We start from the raw sequence: 16,047 nt of genomic DNA on the forward strand, positions 1-16,047 counted from the left end.
CCCACGTGTCGAGAAGTGATTGGATCACGGGGGCGGTTTCCCCCATGCTGTTCTCGTGATAGTGAGGGCGTCTAACGAGAGCTGATGGTTTTAAAAGTGGCAGTTTTTCTCATGCTCACTTCCCCTTCTGCCATGACTGTAGGTTTCCCGAGGCCCCCCACCCCGCCCCCCGAGTCATGTGGAAGTGTGAGTCCATTAAACCTCTTTCCTTTACAAATTACCCAGTCTCAGGCAGTTCTTTATAGCAGTGTGAGAACGAACTGACAGAGGCCTGAACACCAAGAGGTAAACGTAAGGACACCTACACTGAGGTTGTTTCTTTCATTGCTAAGAATAACCATTCAATTACCTTAAAGTATCAGTCCTTGACTTTAGGTGTCACTATGGACGGTTCAATACGTTACCCAGAAATGTTGATAAACCTGAGCTTTCTACCACTATTACATCCAGAATGAAATTCAGCTATGCTGGTAGAAATTCCAATATTCAAATTACTGTAGGAAAATCATTTAAATCAAAAGTTGAAGGATGTTCAAGGCCCATGCTGAGCAGCAGGGAAGATCAGATTTCTGTACCCAACACTGCAAGAGAACGGGGCCCCACTGGACACATGGGGAGCTAGAAAACAGACACAGCACCCAAAGCCTCCACCGGCATGAGTTTGCTCCGTGTCTGCTCCACAGGATGTAGGAGGCACTTGTCACGACTGCCAGCGCTAAGGACCTTGCTGCTGGTGGGGAGCAGCTCTGTAGGTCAAGAGGATCCTTGGCATGAACTCCACAGGCACAGGCACTTGCCCTCCTGCATTCATCTCTTGTGTGTACATGTAGCAGTCCATGGCTGGAATCTGGGTGTGACTTAGGAGAGCAGGGCATAAAAGAGATCTGGCTTCCCTGGCTCTACTGGGATCTGTGCTCCCAGAATCCAGCTCCCTGCATGTGGAGATAAACAGGGGAGCCCACCCACAGCCCTGCTGAGCCCCAGGTGAGAGCCCGGGCTGATACGCGGGAATGAGTCACCTTCAAAGGGGCCCATTTGGGCCCCAGAAGAGCCAGCAAACTTCCCCGCCCAGCTCCGAAGAAACTGCAGACTTGCAGATGTAGGAGCGAGCTAAGGAGTGCTGCTGAAGCCCTGGGGCAGTTTCTGCATCCAGGGGAACCTGAGGAAGGAGCCACACAAAGTGAGTCCTGCACTGCGCGGCCTAGACAGAGAGAAAGAGGGATTCACACTTTGTAGAATAGCCCCTCCTTGCACAAGCAGCTTTCAAATGCAGTAACTTTGCAAAGATGAGCTCATATAGTTTGTGTTCTTCTTTAGTAAATTTTTTATAAACGGGGAAATGTGCATACTCTGAAAAATGGCAGTGCTGAGGACTAAACCGTGTCCCCCAAATTTCTTACATTGAAGCCCTAACCCCAATGTGACTGTATCTGGAGGTAAGGTCTTCAGGAGGTAACTAAGGCTAAATGTGGTCATAAGGGTGAGGTCCTAACCCGACAGAACTGTGGCCTTATAAGAGGAAGAGAGCCAGGTGTGGTAGCACATGCCTGTCATCCCAGCACTCTGGGAGGCTGAGGCGGGAGAATTGCTTTAGCCCAGGTGTTCCAGACCAGCCTGTGCACCATTAGCAAGACACTGTCTCTACAAAAAATAAAAAAATGAGTTGGGTGTGGTGGCATGCACCTGTGGTCCCAGCTACTTGCGAGGCTGAGGGAAGATCATTTGAGTCTCGGAGGTCCAGGCTGTAGTAAGCATTGACTGCACCACTGCACTCCAGCCTGGGTGACAGAGCGAGGTCCTGTCTCAAAAAAGGCGGGAAGAGAGTCATCTTTATCGGTACCATCTCTAGCACAGCAAGAATACCACCTTATTCTTAAGTGTGCAACTCAGAAGAGAGCCCTCCCCAGAAGCCGACCGTGCTGGCAACCCCATCTCAGTCACACCTGCAGCCTTTAGAACTGTGAGGCAACATTCCTGTTGCTTAAGCTGCCTGTGGTATTCTGTGATGACAGCCCCAACAGCCCAATGTGAGTGGCCCAACTTAGCGACTGTCAATCTCGCTGTGGTGCCGAAGGGATGCACTCAGGGGCAGCCCATGCCTCAGCGTCCACGCACCCCTTCGGTTTCCACTCTCAGTGCAGCACTCGGTAAGCTACACGAGGTATTTACACTTTTATTTTTATTCTTATTTATTTTTTTGATACGGAGTTTCGCTCTTGTTGCCCAGGCTGGAGTGCAATGGCGTGATCTCGGCTCACTGTAACCTTTGCCTCCCGGGTTCAAGCGATTCTCCTGCTTCAGCCTCCTAAGTAGCTGGAATTACAGGTATGCACCACCACGCCCGGCTAATTTCGTATTTTTAGTAGAGACGGGGTTTCTCCATGTTGGTCAGGCTGGTCTCCAACTCTCAATCTCAGGTGATCTGCCTGCCTTGGCCTCCCAAAGTGCTGAGATTACAGGCGTGAGCCACCGTGCCCGGCATCTACACTTTATTATAAAATAAAATCGGCTTTGTGTTTGATTTTGCCTTAAGTGGAGGCTTCTGATTATGTTAAGGAAGGCTAGAGTGAGCCATAATGTTTAGTAGCAGGTGTATTAAATGTATTTTCAATTTAAGATGGTTTTTTAAAAGAAATGTTTTTTTTTAACCAACAAAGCAAAGGCAAATAAAATAAGTTTATTGGGACGTAACCCCATCATAGATTGAGGAGCATCCATACGGGCAAGCTATAAAATCTGGAAAATTTAAATCAAATTAAATTCTGCTTTTAAAAAGATGGCTTAAGTTAACCAAGCATTTTGATAACATATTCAAATTTAATATATAAAAATAGATGTATCCTGGAAGATATACTGAAGAACATGCCATGTGTATAAATTCAGAATACCCTTTTTATACAAAGAACCACAAAAAGTTACAAAGACAGCCTTCAGGAACCACACTTAGGAAAAGTGAGCCGGAGCTGCCTTCACGCAAAGCCTCCTTCAAAGAAGTTTCACAAAGACTCCAGAACCAGCCGAGTTTTGTGAAAAAGGAATTCCAGGTTTTCACCAGGCTGAAATTAGTTCCAAATGAAGGAGATTGACTCGGGTGTGCTGAAAATCTCAGCCTCAGCATCCCTGGGAAAAGCGCCTCCAAGACTTCCGACTTCAGGGAGCCTTGTCACAGTACCAGACCGGTCTCATCAGCACAACCAAAATGGAAAGAAGCAACTGCTCACCCGTCCTCAGGGCTACGTGTACTTTCAACACACTGTGGACAGTGGAGGAAATGGGTTCTGCTTGCTGACCACTAGCTTCTGATGCTGATGCGATATGTAGCCTTTGATGTGACCCTGCAGGACAGAAAGGGAGGAATTCGTTTACATTTTTGGATCTGAGTCATGTCAAAGATGCTGGGTGATCTAATTAATTTGGCATTAGCATTCTTCCCCAAGAGCGGCACAGTTCAGTTCAGTGGGAAGACAATAAATAAAAATAAATACAATCAACCCTCTATATCCATGGTGGGTTTCATATCCATGAATCCAACCATGGACTGAAAATATTTGGGAAAAAAAAATGCATCTGTAATGAACATGTACAGATGCTCTTCCCTTGCCATGATTCCCTAAACAATACAGTATAACAGCTATCTACAGTGCACTGAGTATTTTAAGTAACCTAGAGATAATTTAAAGTATACAGGAGAATGTGCATAGCTCATATGCAAATACTACGTCCTACCAGTGACTGGAGCACCTGTGGATTTTGGTATCCGAGGGGGGTTGGAGAATTGACAGATACCGAGGGACGTACCGCCAGTAAAGAATATGCAAACATACAGACTATCCATCCCCTCATGCTCCTAAGGGCCCTGGTGAATGGTATTTCCTGGGCTAAAATTAGTTCTATCAAAAAAAAAGCAAAAGGCCTTTTAACAATCTTAACACCACCACACTGAAACTTCAAATTCTGGGCTGAATCTTGCTGTGAGTAGCTGCTTAAATTAAAACTAGGACTCACACACCATGTATATCAAGTTAGCCAGAATACACTGAACTTCGTCAATGTCCACGTCTTCCACCTGCATGAATTTCAAGGCAACCAGAAAAGCATCCAGAGACAGCTGGTGTGTTTTCAGTAACAAATACCTGGAAGAGGGGAGAAGATCACTGTGGTTACTGACAGGATGCAACACTCCACAGCCAAAAAAAGGCACTGTGAGTCAGCAGGGAAAAGGCACCTCTTAATAAGCCGGTGTTCTAAAGGAGTAAAAAAATTCCCACCTATTAGATAAACTCTAAACTACACTCTCAAAGAGCTATTAAATCTAATTTGACTTTTCAGTCTTTAAAAAGTCACTAGTACAAATACAATTTTTAATTATTTTCTAAGTATTTCATTAAGGTGCGTTTTTTTTTTCACATTTTAATCTCCCTGAAATCAGGAAGCACCTGACAATGGGCTGTGTCTCACAGACTCAGCGAAATAGGGTCCCTACTGTTTGTGATGTGTTACCCACAGCTCTATACAAAGTTGGCCTTTGCCTGAAGTTTACTGAACTGAGATCCTGCTGGGACGAGGCCTCAGAAGACATGTGAGGAAAAGAATGACGATCTCTGCATCTGTCTCTGTGACAGGCAGGAGTGGCTGGGAGGGCTACTTGGTCAGGACTAAGGGAGGAGAGTGAGTGGCGAGTCCTGTGTGCTCTGATGAAATGTGGTACCGTGGCTCTCAGGGCTGATGTCTCAAGTCATCTTCTCACACAGAACCTGCTTACCTCCCCCAGAAGTCCAGGCACAGCTTGTGCTACTCACGTGTCTCCGCGCAGGGCCCCCAGGAGGCAGTGGGCGGAGGCTTCATTATATCCCACACAATGAAAGGAAGATGACGACCCCACCCACACGGTGGCCTCCTCTCTTAGCCTGCAACAGCCCTGGACGACTGACTGCTCTGCCGAGAGCTGCACTGGGAGCCCAACGTGCCTGGGAAACGCTTACACTTTCTTAAAGAGGTTCCTGTAGGTGATGATCTTCAGCTTCTCCAGGATGAGGAAGATCCCGCAGCGAATGAAGAAGGCCTCGTGCTTCGCCAGCGCCTCGTGCAGCAGCAGCAGGTTGCCCTCACTGGTGAGGGAGGAGGCGCGTCAGAAGGGGGGTGAATTTCTCATACAGCGTGCACGTCAACTCTCATCAGGCTTGCATTTTTAAAACCCCAAACAGGAAGGATGGCATACGCTACCTCACAGCTCTGGTTACTTCTGCAAACTGCATCAGGTGATACTTTTTCAGGAGCTCCACAGTGGGCATGTGACCCTAAGACAGAGTCAATTTTCCAGAATGAAAATGCTTTCATTTTTGACAAAATTGTCCTTGATAAATATTCATATCAAGGAATTAAGTTTTAAGAAAATTGCAACCTGAGTTTCTTAGAATGTCCATGGATTAAACACATCATAGTACACCAGGAAAACAACACAGGTCTAGAAATCAGAACACTTGGGTACAATACACTTTTGTCAGTCCATGACATGTGACCTTGATCTTGACCTTCTCACATTTCTTCGAATTTCTATAACAGGAAAGTGATAACTGAAGAAATGCTAGTATAAGCATGAGATGTAGGCATACGGAAGTAGCTTCCAGAAGAATCAGCTAAGCATTTGAAACTGGCTGTCAGTTAAACGGGGTGAGAAGTGAGGAGGGCAAGGCCACAGCAGCGCTTCTCCATCACAATCCATTCAGAGCTACAGAAGCTTTAGCCACCTGTGTGCAATGCTTTTCTCATTAGTCAATTAACTTACCAGTTATTTCAAGTATCAAAAATACATTTTAGTAACTAAATGAAATACCTACAGAGCGTGAAATGACATTTTTCTTTCTTGGTGAATCCACTGCTTTTAACTTAGGTTTTAAGGGAGGAATACAAATGATACATACTTATTTTGTCACATGAACTCGAGTTAAACTCGAGTTAAATACTTTTAAGGGAAACAAGACACAAGGAGAGCTTTTCTAGAAGGACCTGGAGGCGTAAGGCATGAAGCTCTGGGTTTGGGCCACACACAATGCATGCTCCTTCTTTATTTTGGGGTGTGCTCATACACAGCTCAGGCTGTGATCAACTACAGACTGTCTGCTAGGTTTTAAAAAACCTATCAGCTGTCAACTTTGTGAAAGCACCAGGATCTATAAACATGGAGTTAACAATCACTCACCAATAGCATTTTTACTGGAAGCAAATAGATCAGAATCATCCTTTTGTTCTTCTGACTAGAACGGTGACAATGCTCAAAGGCAAATGACAGGTACTCCTCAGCTGCAAAGAAGGCAGAGTCAGCACACGTGAGACCAACACACCTGCTTCAGGCCCCTTCCTGCTCCATTTTCTACCACTGTCTCCTGATTTAAAAGGCAAAAGCCCCCTCCCTTTATTATCTCAAAAAATATCAGCCCAGTTTCATTTCTGTGATCAATGACTTTCCTTAAGTAAAATCCATACCCCCAAATTCAATGGGAACTGCCTGGGAAGTCCTACTTAACAGAGGAAAACTGAAGAAAATAACTTTCACAGAGATTCTGATTTGCCTAAGGTCGTCTGGCAAGCCATTATGATAACATTTTAAAAGTTTGACCCTGCTCAGATGATTTCTACGTTCATGAAAAATATAAAGATATATTTTAAAATGTACCTCCACGATACATTTTAATCACTCATAATTAAACAATGAAAATAACTTAGTAAAACACCATCCTCCAGCTTAACATATAATTAGTGATCATATATCTTCCATTTTAAATGACCACATGCTTTAAAAAATTAACTTAGTATTAATAATACACAACATATTAATTCTGTCCTGAGAGCAACATTAAAAAACAGATTTGAATTTAATACATTTCAAAATACAAAAGTAATTCTATTTGTCAAGATTAATCCTACAAACTGCAGGACAGGCCTGCAAAGAGTTCAGCCCGTGCTAACAAGGAACTCTCAGAACAGGCAGGCAGTAGCTGAGCCTTGTCCTGAGGCCGGCAAGCTGAAGGGTCACGGGTTTCTGGACAGTGATTCCACGTTCTCCCTAGGTGAAGAGAAGAGGCTTTGCTAAGGCTGAGTTTGGGTCAAGAATTAGGAAAGTGAGATATTCCTGTTTATGTAAGTTCTTCCTGAACAGTGATATTAAGTCCCAAATATAAGAGAACAGAGATGCTCAGAGCTGCAGAGGCCCTCCCTTATGCAGAATGGGTCACCAGAAGCAGCAGGCCCTGGGGTCTGGGTCAAGGCCTAGGGAACCCACACTGAGACCACACACTGCCTCTGCTCCTAAACTGTGTGGCCACACTGGCACAAAAAACATCCAGTCTTGCACAGTGAGCGTGAATGCTGTGGGGCCAGTGTCTCTTCCAAACCACAAAGCCATGACCCACGAGGAGCCCTGTGGGGCTGAGACCAAGGAACAAGGATTCACTGAGAGTCTGAAATATCCCACCAGCTGCCAGTTTGACTTTTGCAAACTAGCCTCTAAAAAGTGTACCTTTGCAACTGCCCAAGGTAATCTCGAATTCTCCTGGATGTACAAAAAATGCATTTTTTCTTTCTCTTTTTTTTTTTTGAGATGGAGTCTCGCTCTGTTGCCCAAGCTGGAGTGCAGTGGCGTAATCTCGGCTCACTGCAAGCTCCGCCTCCCGGGTTCACGTCATTCTCCTGCCTCAGCCTCCCGAGTAGCTGGGACTACAGGCACCCGCCACTGTGCCTGGCTAATTTTTTGTATTTTTAGTAGAGATGGGGTTTCACTATGGTCTCGATCTCCTGACCTCGTGATCCACCCGCCTCAGCCTCCCAAAATGCTGGCATTACAGGCATGAGCTACCACACCTGGCCAAAAAATGCATTTTCTAATAGTTAACGCAAGCTGAGATTTTTCTGCTGTCTTTGAGGGCACCTTAGTCATTTTGCATCAAATAATATATTTCGGTTGGAGTCAAAAATATCTAGAGGGGTATAAATCTCTGAAATTAATAAATTAATGAAAGTATACATACAAAAACTGAGATACTCCAAATACTCTTTTTCTTACATAAATAATATAAAATCACAGGAAAGAAAATCACCACAATCTCTGCAGACATTTTATCCACTTAAATACAATCAGGGCTCTAGGAATTCCTAGCAGTAAAATGGAAAACAAAATCTCTGTGAGCTACAAGGCAGAAGATCTATGGCCAGCGCTGGCTTTTTGGGGACACAGAATCACTCAGTAATCTCAGAGCATCACACTCTCAATGGCTTTCTGTTTCTTTCACAGTCAAACGAAAGGGTTGGATGATACAGACTTAAACTTTTTAGCTCTAAAGATGTCAGAAACTATGACTATGTCACATCAATATTAATAATAATTTCTGGCTATGTTAGGTATTCAAAAATACCACTTACTGAATCCTCAGAAGAGAAAAAATCAGTATCTTAATAAAATCCAATAGGATAGAATTTAAAAGCTTCTCTACCTTTATGCTTCATATTAGCAGAAAAAAAAAGAGACAGAAAAGAAAAGCCCTTCTTTAAAAGCCCTAGATCTACTAAAAACTGAAAGAAAATGAACAGTCAGTCCATACAAGCCCACAGAGTAAAAACTGTGAAAGGAAATGGTCTATACAAGCCTATAGAATAAAAAGCCAGAGCGTCCTTATGAAAGGGCTATTATTTATCTTGCATTGCCTAAAGTTATGCTGCTTCATGTACTTGGGACTGTGTGCTCAACAAACAGCTGAAGAAGAGTTTAAAGTCTGGTTTGAGCACAACAGAAGAGATCACCAAGAATGATGCCATGACAGCCAATAAAAAACTACAAAAAGAAGAAAAGACTAGTTTCCTGTTCTTGAGAAAGTTACCAACGTAAACTAATACAATAACGTCAGGTGTGGTAGCGACACACCTTGCGAGGCTGTTTAAACGTGAGCTCTGACACCAGGTCCAAGGGCATATCCCCTGCCTCTAAGTCATCTCCATGCGGGATTTGTAGGTCATTAAGTCAGTCGCTGAACTAAATGTTGTCCTAATCTCCATTTCCTATGTCAACATAACCAGCATCTATTACAGGGTCAAAAGGCAAATAAAGAAAACAATATTTACATTCTATTCCGAGAACAGTCATGCTTAGCGAACTCAGAAAGGATGTCTGTAATGCCTGTGAGACTCCAGCATGCACCTGAGAGACCCAGTGTGGATTAAGAATCTTCAATATAATTTCCCTTTAATCAGTTTTAGTGTCAAATATGTATATATAACAGTCCATATTTAAAAATAAAATATAGTAATTGTGTTCTCTGAAACTATCTTTATTATTCAAAGTTGTTCAGAATGCAATGTCTTATTTAAAATACTGGGAAAAAAAGATTAGCAACATACCTTGCTTAAAGTCGCTGTCAAACATGGCCTTGCGTCCAACATAGTATTTGTATGTTACTCTCTGTGCAGTGCTGTAATCGTCTTTCAGGTTTGAGCTGTCAATTGCTCTAATTAGGGGTTTACATAAATGGAGTTTGTTGATCTATAATGAATAACAATCCATTTAAAATATTTAAAAACAACAAAAACAGGTGGCAAAACAAATTACTAAGCATGTCTCCTTAAAATGCAAATTATAAAACCTATTATATCATAAAAATTATTTATATAATAAAACCAAAACAGAAAGCAGCCAGCATAGATGGCATTCACCCTGGGAGGCTCTGCAAAGCCGTTCCAGGGGACACAGCCCTGCAGGAGCCTGTGCTAGTGGATGCTCTGCGAAGCCGTTCCAGGGGGTGCAGCCCTGCAGGAGCCCGTGCTAGTGGACGCTCTGGGAAGCCGTTCCAGGGGGCGCAGCCCTGCAGGAGCCCGTGCTAGTGGACGCTCTGGGAAGCCGTTCCAGGGGGCACAGCCCGGCAGGAGCCTGTGCTTGTGCAGCACCGGCAGGAAGGTGGGGTGCTCTACAGGAGTGGAAGGCCCTGAACAGAAGGCACAAGTCCCAGCTGCTGACACGTGATAGGCTGCTCTTCACCTGACTGACTTTATGTGGCAATGGTTTCTTTATCCATCTATCCATCTGCGTGCCTGCTTTTCCATAGTTAATTACGACCACAGAAGACAAAAGGCTCTGGAGTGAAACCGCCTGCACTGAAAGCCCAATTCCACCACACTGGGCCAGCTGCTTCACACACCGGGGCCTTCGTTTCCTCTGGGGCTGAGAGCGCTAACCTCAGAAGGCTGATTGTCAACAGGAAGACATTTGTAAAGCATTCAGAATAGTGCTTTGCACCTAGTAGGCATTCAACAAATGTTTGCTATTAGGACTAGGAATACGGTTATGATCATTTTGCAAGCAACACCAGGGAGGCTAGCTGATATATATGATATGTGGGAAGCCCAGGAGAATGGAAAATTGTAAAGACAGAAAGGATTCAAACAGAAGCGCACCTTGAAGTAGATTTTAAACAGCTGGTTCACCAGAAACAGCATGCCCCACTTCTTAGAGTCCTCTATACCAGCACGGCTATGGGGAAATAATTTTTTTTACGTTACATAGGAAATAAAAATTTTATTTATAAATCACAAAATAAACTGCCTAAACAAATTAATATCTTGAGGTAAAGTCCCAAAGCTCAAGTCATATTCATATCAAGTCATATTCATCAAACAAAATAACATTATGAAAAAAGATGTCTTACCCGATGGGTAAAAATAAAAGAAAAAGCAAACCAGGAAAATCCCAATTAACTACTTGAGTAACATCCTCCCTCCGCAGCACCAGCTAAAAACTGCCTCATTTGCAGCAACAATGTGTAAAAGTTAATTGTTATAAACCATTTTTGAAAAATGGAAAAATAGGACATGGTGGTGTGTGCCTGTAATCCCAGCCACTCAGGAGGCTGAGGCAGGAGAATCACTCGAACCCGGGCCAATGCACTTCAGCCTGGGTGACAGAGCGTGACTCCGTCTCAAAAAACAAAAACCAAAAAAGAAAAGAAAAATGGAAAAATACCTTCTCATCAGTACAACAAAACAAATCAGTAAAACACACAAAGAGGATGAGTCCCACCAAGGCAGACACAGAAAGTACACACTGTGGGCGTCCATTTACATGAAGTGACTGAACAGGCAGGAAGTGACCCACAGTGGAACAAATCCAGACAGCAGAAAGGGCCTGCCCCAAATGAGGGATGAGGGAAGTTTCTGGGGACAGGCAGGAAGTGACCCACAGTGGAACAAATCCAGACAGCAGAAAGGGCCCGCCCAAATGAGGGATGAGGGAAGTTTCTGGGGTGGCAATCATGTCCCATACCTCAGCAGCAAGCAGACAGATAATACTGTAGGTAGTTCTCTGCATGCAAATTTTACCTCAAAAGACTGAAAAAACAGAAACTGAAGCACCTAGGGGAGGGTGTGCCACTGTCTGCAATTAACTTGGAAATAGTCACATGTTACACAACATTTCGGTCAACTACAGATGACCACATGTGAGATGGGGGTCCTACAGATTCTCACACTGTATTTTTACTGCATCTTTTCTGTGTTTAGTTATGTTTAGACACACAAATAATTCCCATTGTGTTCCAGTTGCCTACAGCATTCAGTGCAGCCACACAAGGCTGCTCTTGCTCCTCATAGCCTAGGACCCACAGGCTGCGCCACAGAGGGGGGCTGTGTAGTGGGCCACGCCATCTAGGTTTACGAAATATACTCTGTGGTGTTAACAAAATGATAAAATTACTCAAAGTGAAGGCACAAAAATACAAAAGTGCCCAGTACAGAAAACAAGCAGGTGGTTTACAAGCCACAGAACATAAAATTACTCTTAAAGACCGAAATGTGTCCACATAGAAACACTTAAAATAATGTAAAAATACAATTTTAAAATATCAAACCCTGTCTTATAACTGCCTGTGAGCTTCTCTGAGCAGGTCTATGACTTTTATCATTCCCTAGGTGCATGACCTCAAACAAAAGTCTCTAAAGGTCTCGTTTTCCTCATCTGAAAATGGAGACAAATAATAATACTGTTCTATGACTTCAAAGAGTTATGGAAAAACCAAACAAAACGCACAAGTACTCTGTAACTCACGTAAAACGCTACATGTATGGTAATATCGTAGCTGGTCTGGCACCAGGAACGATGACCTCTATTGGAGACTATGTGACAAAAGCAAACCCCAAGGGGAAAGAGATGTCACTGGGGATCTGTCTGTCTTCTGAGTGTCCCCTCAGGGCGGAAATGCTGGGTCACACGGTAGCTCTACGTCCAACTTTGAGGAACTGCCTTCCCATTTCTGCACAGCAGCTGCACTGTGTTTGTTCCCCTGGCAATGTGCACGAGGCTCCAGTCTCCCTGCATCCTTGCTGGCGCTGCCCATCTTTCTGATTACAGTCTTCCCACTGGGTGTGGACTGGCAGCTCTCGGAGGTTCTGATTTGCATTTCGAGTGACTGATGCATTAGTCATTGGTGACTAACGATGTTGAGCACCTTTTCATGCACTTACTGGCCACTTGTGTATTTTGTTTGGAAGATTTTTCAAATTCTTTAACCATTTTAAAATTGGATTGTCTTTTTACTGTTGAGTTGTAATAATTCTTTATATATTCTGGATATTAGGCCCTTATCAGATGTATTATTTGCTAGTTTATGGTTGTTTTTTACTTTTTTGAGAATGTCCTTTGAAGTCTAAAGTTTTTAATTTTGATGAAGTCCAATTTATTTTTTCCTTTGGTTGCTTATGCTTTTGTTGTCGTATCTGAGAAGCCACTGCCTAATCAAAGGTCATGAAGATCACTGCTGTGCAGGAATATACAATCAAGCAAAATTTCAAGTATTCATTTAAGAAACACTGATTGAGCTACTGTGGTGCAAGGAACGCTAGTGATGGAGAAGGCCCATGCCCTCACGCACTTCGCAATCAAATACGACATCATCAAATCATTTGGTAAACACAGTGAAAGAAATGTAGAGTCTGCTATGAATGTTTATAAAAGGGAAATCTGATCCACTGTGAAGTCCAGCAGCAAGAGGCTTTAGAGAAGGCGGAAACCTTTAAACGAGCATAGACTGCCAGGAGTCGAGGAGAACCTTCCAGCAAAGGAAACGGCACCCATGGGAGGCCTCAGTGGGAAAGTGCCATGGCATAGAAAGGACTTTTCTACAGTCAGGCCTTGGTACGAAAGTTCTGAAGCGAGGCTGGGTAGGGAGGCCATATTACCCCCACAGCACTATACATCTTGTAGGCTTGGCTGAACAGTTGCACAACTCAAACTCTGCTTATCTTCAGCAATAGGATGCCTGAGGTCAGAGGCTCCCCTCTCGGTTAAACCAGCTAAGACCAGCAGGATGCTAAGTGGAAGTCCACCTGGCCTTTACAGGGCCTCCAACTTCATTACAATCTCATTCTCATGCTCAGTGACACTCCCACCAGTGCCACAACAGCTGACAATCACCATGACAATGACGGGAAGAAGCCGTAAAAGGATAAAAAGATGGCAGTGCTTCAGCTCCCAGAAGTTCACCGTCCATTTCCAGAAAAGCCATGAATATTCTTCCCCTTGCTTTCAATGTCCAACCCCTTCATTCAAGAAACCCTCTATTTCAATCCCCTCACCCCTCAGGAGTAGAGAAGTTGATTTGTGAGCCACAGTCCTGCTTCTTCATTCCTTGGCCTTTACATACAGCTTGCTCTGCTCAACACTTACTTTTGGTTTCATGGATGGGATCTACAACACCCAAAAGGAAAAGTTCCCATCTTTTGAGGCTACCGAGTTTATTGGCAACAAACATGGTGAGTGAAAAGAGAAGCTGGGCTACTGCGATGGTTTGGATGTGGTTTTTTGGCCACATCAAGCCTCATGTCAAAACCTGATCCCCGTTGTTGGAGGAGGAGCCTAATGGGAGGTTTTTGGGTCATGGGGGTGGACACCTCATGAATGGCTTGGCGCTGTCCTTGCCATAATGAATGAGTTCTTGCTCTGAGCTCCTGTGAGCGTTCCCAGACAGCTGGTTGTGGAAGAGCCTGGCGCCTCCCCTTCTATCTCCTGCCTCCTCTCTTGCCGTGTAGTGGGCTCCTCTTCGTCTTCCAGCATGAGTGGAAGCAGCCTGAGGCCTCACCAGAAGCAGACACGAGCACCATGCTTCTTGTGCAACCTGCAGAACTGTGAGCCAAATAAACCTCTTTTCTTATTCCCCAGCCTCAGGTATTCCTTTATAGCAACACAAGAGGACTAAAACAACTACTCTCTGGAAACAATAGTTTTTTGTTTATTTATATATGGATACCTTTGATAATCTTTCTTTGCTTTAAAATTTCCTAAATCTCATAAATAAATGTGATTATATAATTGGTGAAGAGATGGGAGTTTTAGAAGAAAAAATGGAAACTCTAAAGCAGAATCAGACAGAAAGTTGAGAACTTAAAAATAATGGCATAAAAGATCAGTCAACTTGTAAGCAGGTCAATACAAATTACCTAAAATGAAGGAGAGGGAAAAAAAAAAGGATTGAGGCCAGGTGCAGTGGCTCACGCCTATCATCCCAGCACTTTGGGAGGCCGAGGTGGGTGGATCACTTGAGGTCAGAAATTCAAGACCAGCCTGGCCAACATGGTGAAACCTCATCTCTACTAAAAATATAAAAATTAGCCAGACGTGGTGGCATATGCCTGTAATCCCAGCTATTCAGGAGGTTGAGGCAGGAGAATGGCTTGAACCCAGGAGGCGGAGGTTGCAGTGAGCTGAGATGGCACCACTGCACTCCAGCCTGGGCAACAGAGCAAGAGTATGTCTCAAAAAAAAAAAAAAAAAAAAAAGATTAAAAAATAAACAAAGAGACTAACAGTGGCCTGTGAGGGATAATATCATGCATTTAACACACATGCAGTTGAAATCCCAGAAAGAGAAGAGAAAAAATGGGGCCAAAAGTAGTTGAAGAATGTAAAACATTAAATTTTTAAAAACATCAACTTGCAAATACAGGACGCCCAATGAACCCTAAACAGGAGAAATTAAAGAAAAAAAAAAAGCCAACTATGCACATCAGAGCCAAATTACTGAATGCCAACGATAAAGAGAAAATCACAGCCAGAGGAAAAAGACCTGTTCCATACAGGGAACGATGGCAAGGACTCATCAGAAGCAAAGGAAACCAGATGGAATGACATTTTTAAAGTGCCAAAAGGAAAAAACTGTCAACCCACAAGACTCCATGTAGCAAATGGAGCCTTAAAAAATGAAGGTAATCAGTGCTGCTTCTTCACTGGTAAAAAGAGAAAATTTCTTTAAAAAAATAAAAACAGTTTCAGAAAAATGAAAGCTTAAAAGATTCACTGCCCTCAGACCCTCACCAAATGCAAATGCGGAAGAAAGTGCCTCAGGAAAGGGAAATGGCACTAGACGGAAACTGGTTCCTGCAGAGAGGAGCTCCAGGCATGGTCAAATGTGGGCAAATGAAGACTTTTTTCCCCTCAGCTCTAATTTCCTTTACAAAACAATCAACTTTTTAAAGCAAAAATAATGATGGTTGTGGGATTATAACATGTGTAGAAGTGAAATATGTGTCAACAATAAACACAGGCCAGAAAGGGTGAATGCTGCAATGAAAACACCACTAACAGCGTCTGGTGGTCGGTCCTCAGGTCGTTACTCACGTGTCACTGGCACAGACCCGGAAACAGCTCATCAGTAACTCTGCTGCTTTTTCCAACATGTCCCCAACTTTGCTTTTTCCTTTCTTTACCAACTGCTGATCTGCCTAATAAAATATAAAAACATTTATTTCATTTTTCCGAGGCAAGATCTTGCTGTGTTGTCCAGGCTGGAGTGCAGTGGCACAATCACACCTCACTGCAGCCTCAACCTCCTGGGCTCCACTTAATCTTCCCACCTCAGCCTCCTAAGGAGCTGGAACCATGGAACCAGGTACGACCATGCCTGGCTAGTCTTGGGTTTTGTTTTGTTTTTTTTAATTTTAATTTATTTTAACATTTTTTTCTTTTTTTTTGTAGACACAGGGTCTCTCTACTTTGTTGCTCTGGCTGGTCCTGAACTGA

The 16,047-nt window shown here is 43.6% G+C and overlaps 1 protein-coding gene across 7 annotated transcripts in view; it reads right to left on the reverse strand.

Moving 5' to 3' along the window:
* The window catches only part of PCID2 (PCI domain containing 2), a 53,826-nt gene that overhangs the window by 20,463 nt on the left and 17,316 nt on the right, over positions 1-16,047 (reverse strand). For 2 of the 7 annotated variants that reach the window (XR_004030218.1, XM_030813722.1), the window contains exons 7-14: positions 15,646-15,749; positions 10,438-10,513; positions 9,388-9,529; positions 6,200-6,300; positions 5,224-5,297; positions 4,983-5,108; positions 4,010-4,133; positions 3,222-3,335 (exon numbers count right to left, since the gene is read on the reverse strand). Coding sequence is in view for 6 of the 7 variants with exons in the window: in XM_030813722.1 (XP_030669582.1) it covers positions 3,246-3,335; positions 4,010-4,133; positions 4,983-5,108; positions 5,224-5,297; positions 6,200-6,300; positions 9,388-9,529; positions 10,438-10,513; positions 15,646-15,749 (837 nt within the window). In the remaining variant the exon portion in view is untranslated. Of the gene's footprint in view, positions 1-195; positions 1,202-2,656; positions 3,336-4,005; positions 4,134-4,982; positions 5,109-5,223; positions 5,298-6,199; positions 6,301-9,387; positions 9,530-10,437; positions 10,514-15,645; positions 15,750-16,047 lie in introns of those variants that run through there. The other 5 variants (XM_012506925.1, XM_030813726.1, XM_030813723.1 and 2 more) reach the window with 4 other exon arrangements.

The sequence above is a fragment of the Nomascus leucogenys genome, chromosome 5, assembly GCF_006542625.1.
Source record: "Nomascus leucogenys isolate Asia chromosome 5, Asia_NLE_v1, whole genome shotgun sequence".
NCBI classification, from domain to species: Eukaryota; Metazoa; Chordata; class Mammalia; order Primates; family Hylobatidae; genus Nomascus; species Nomascus leucogenys.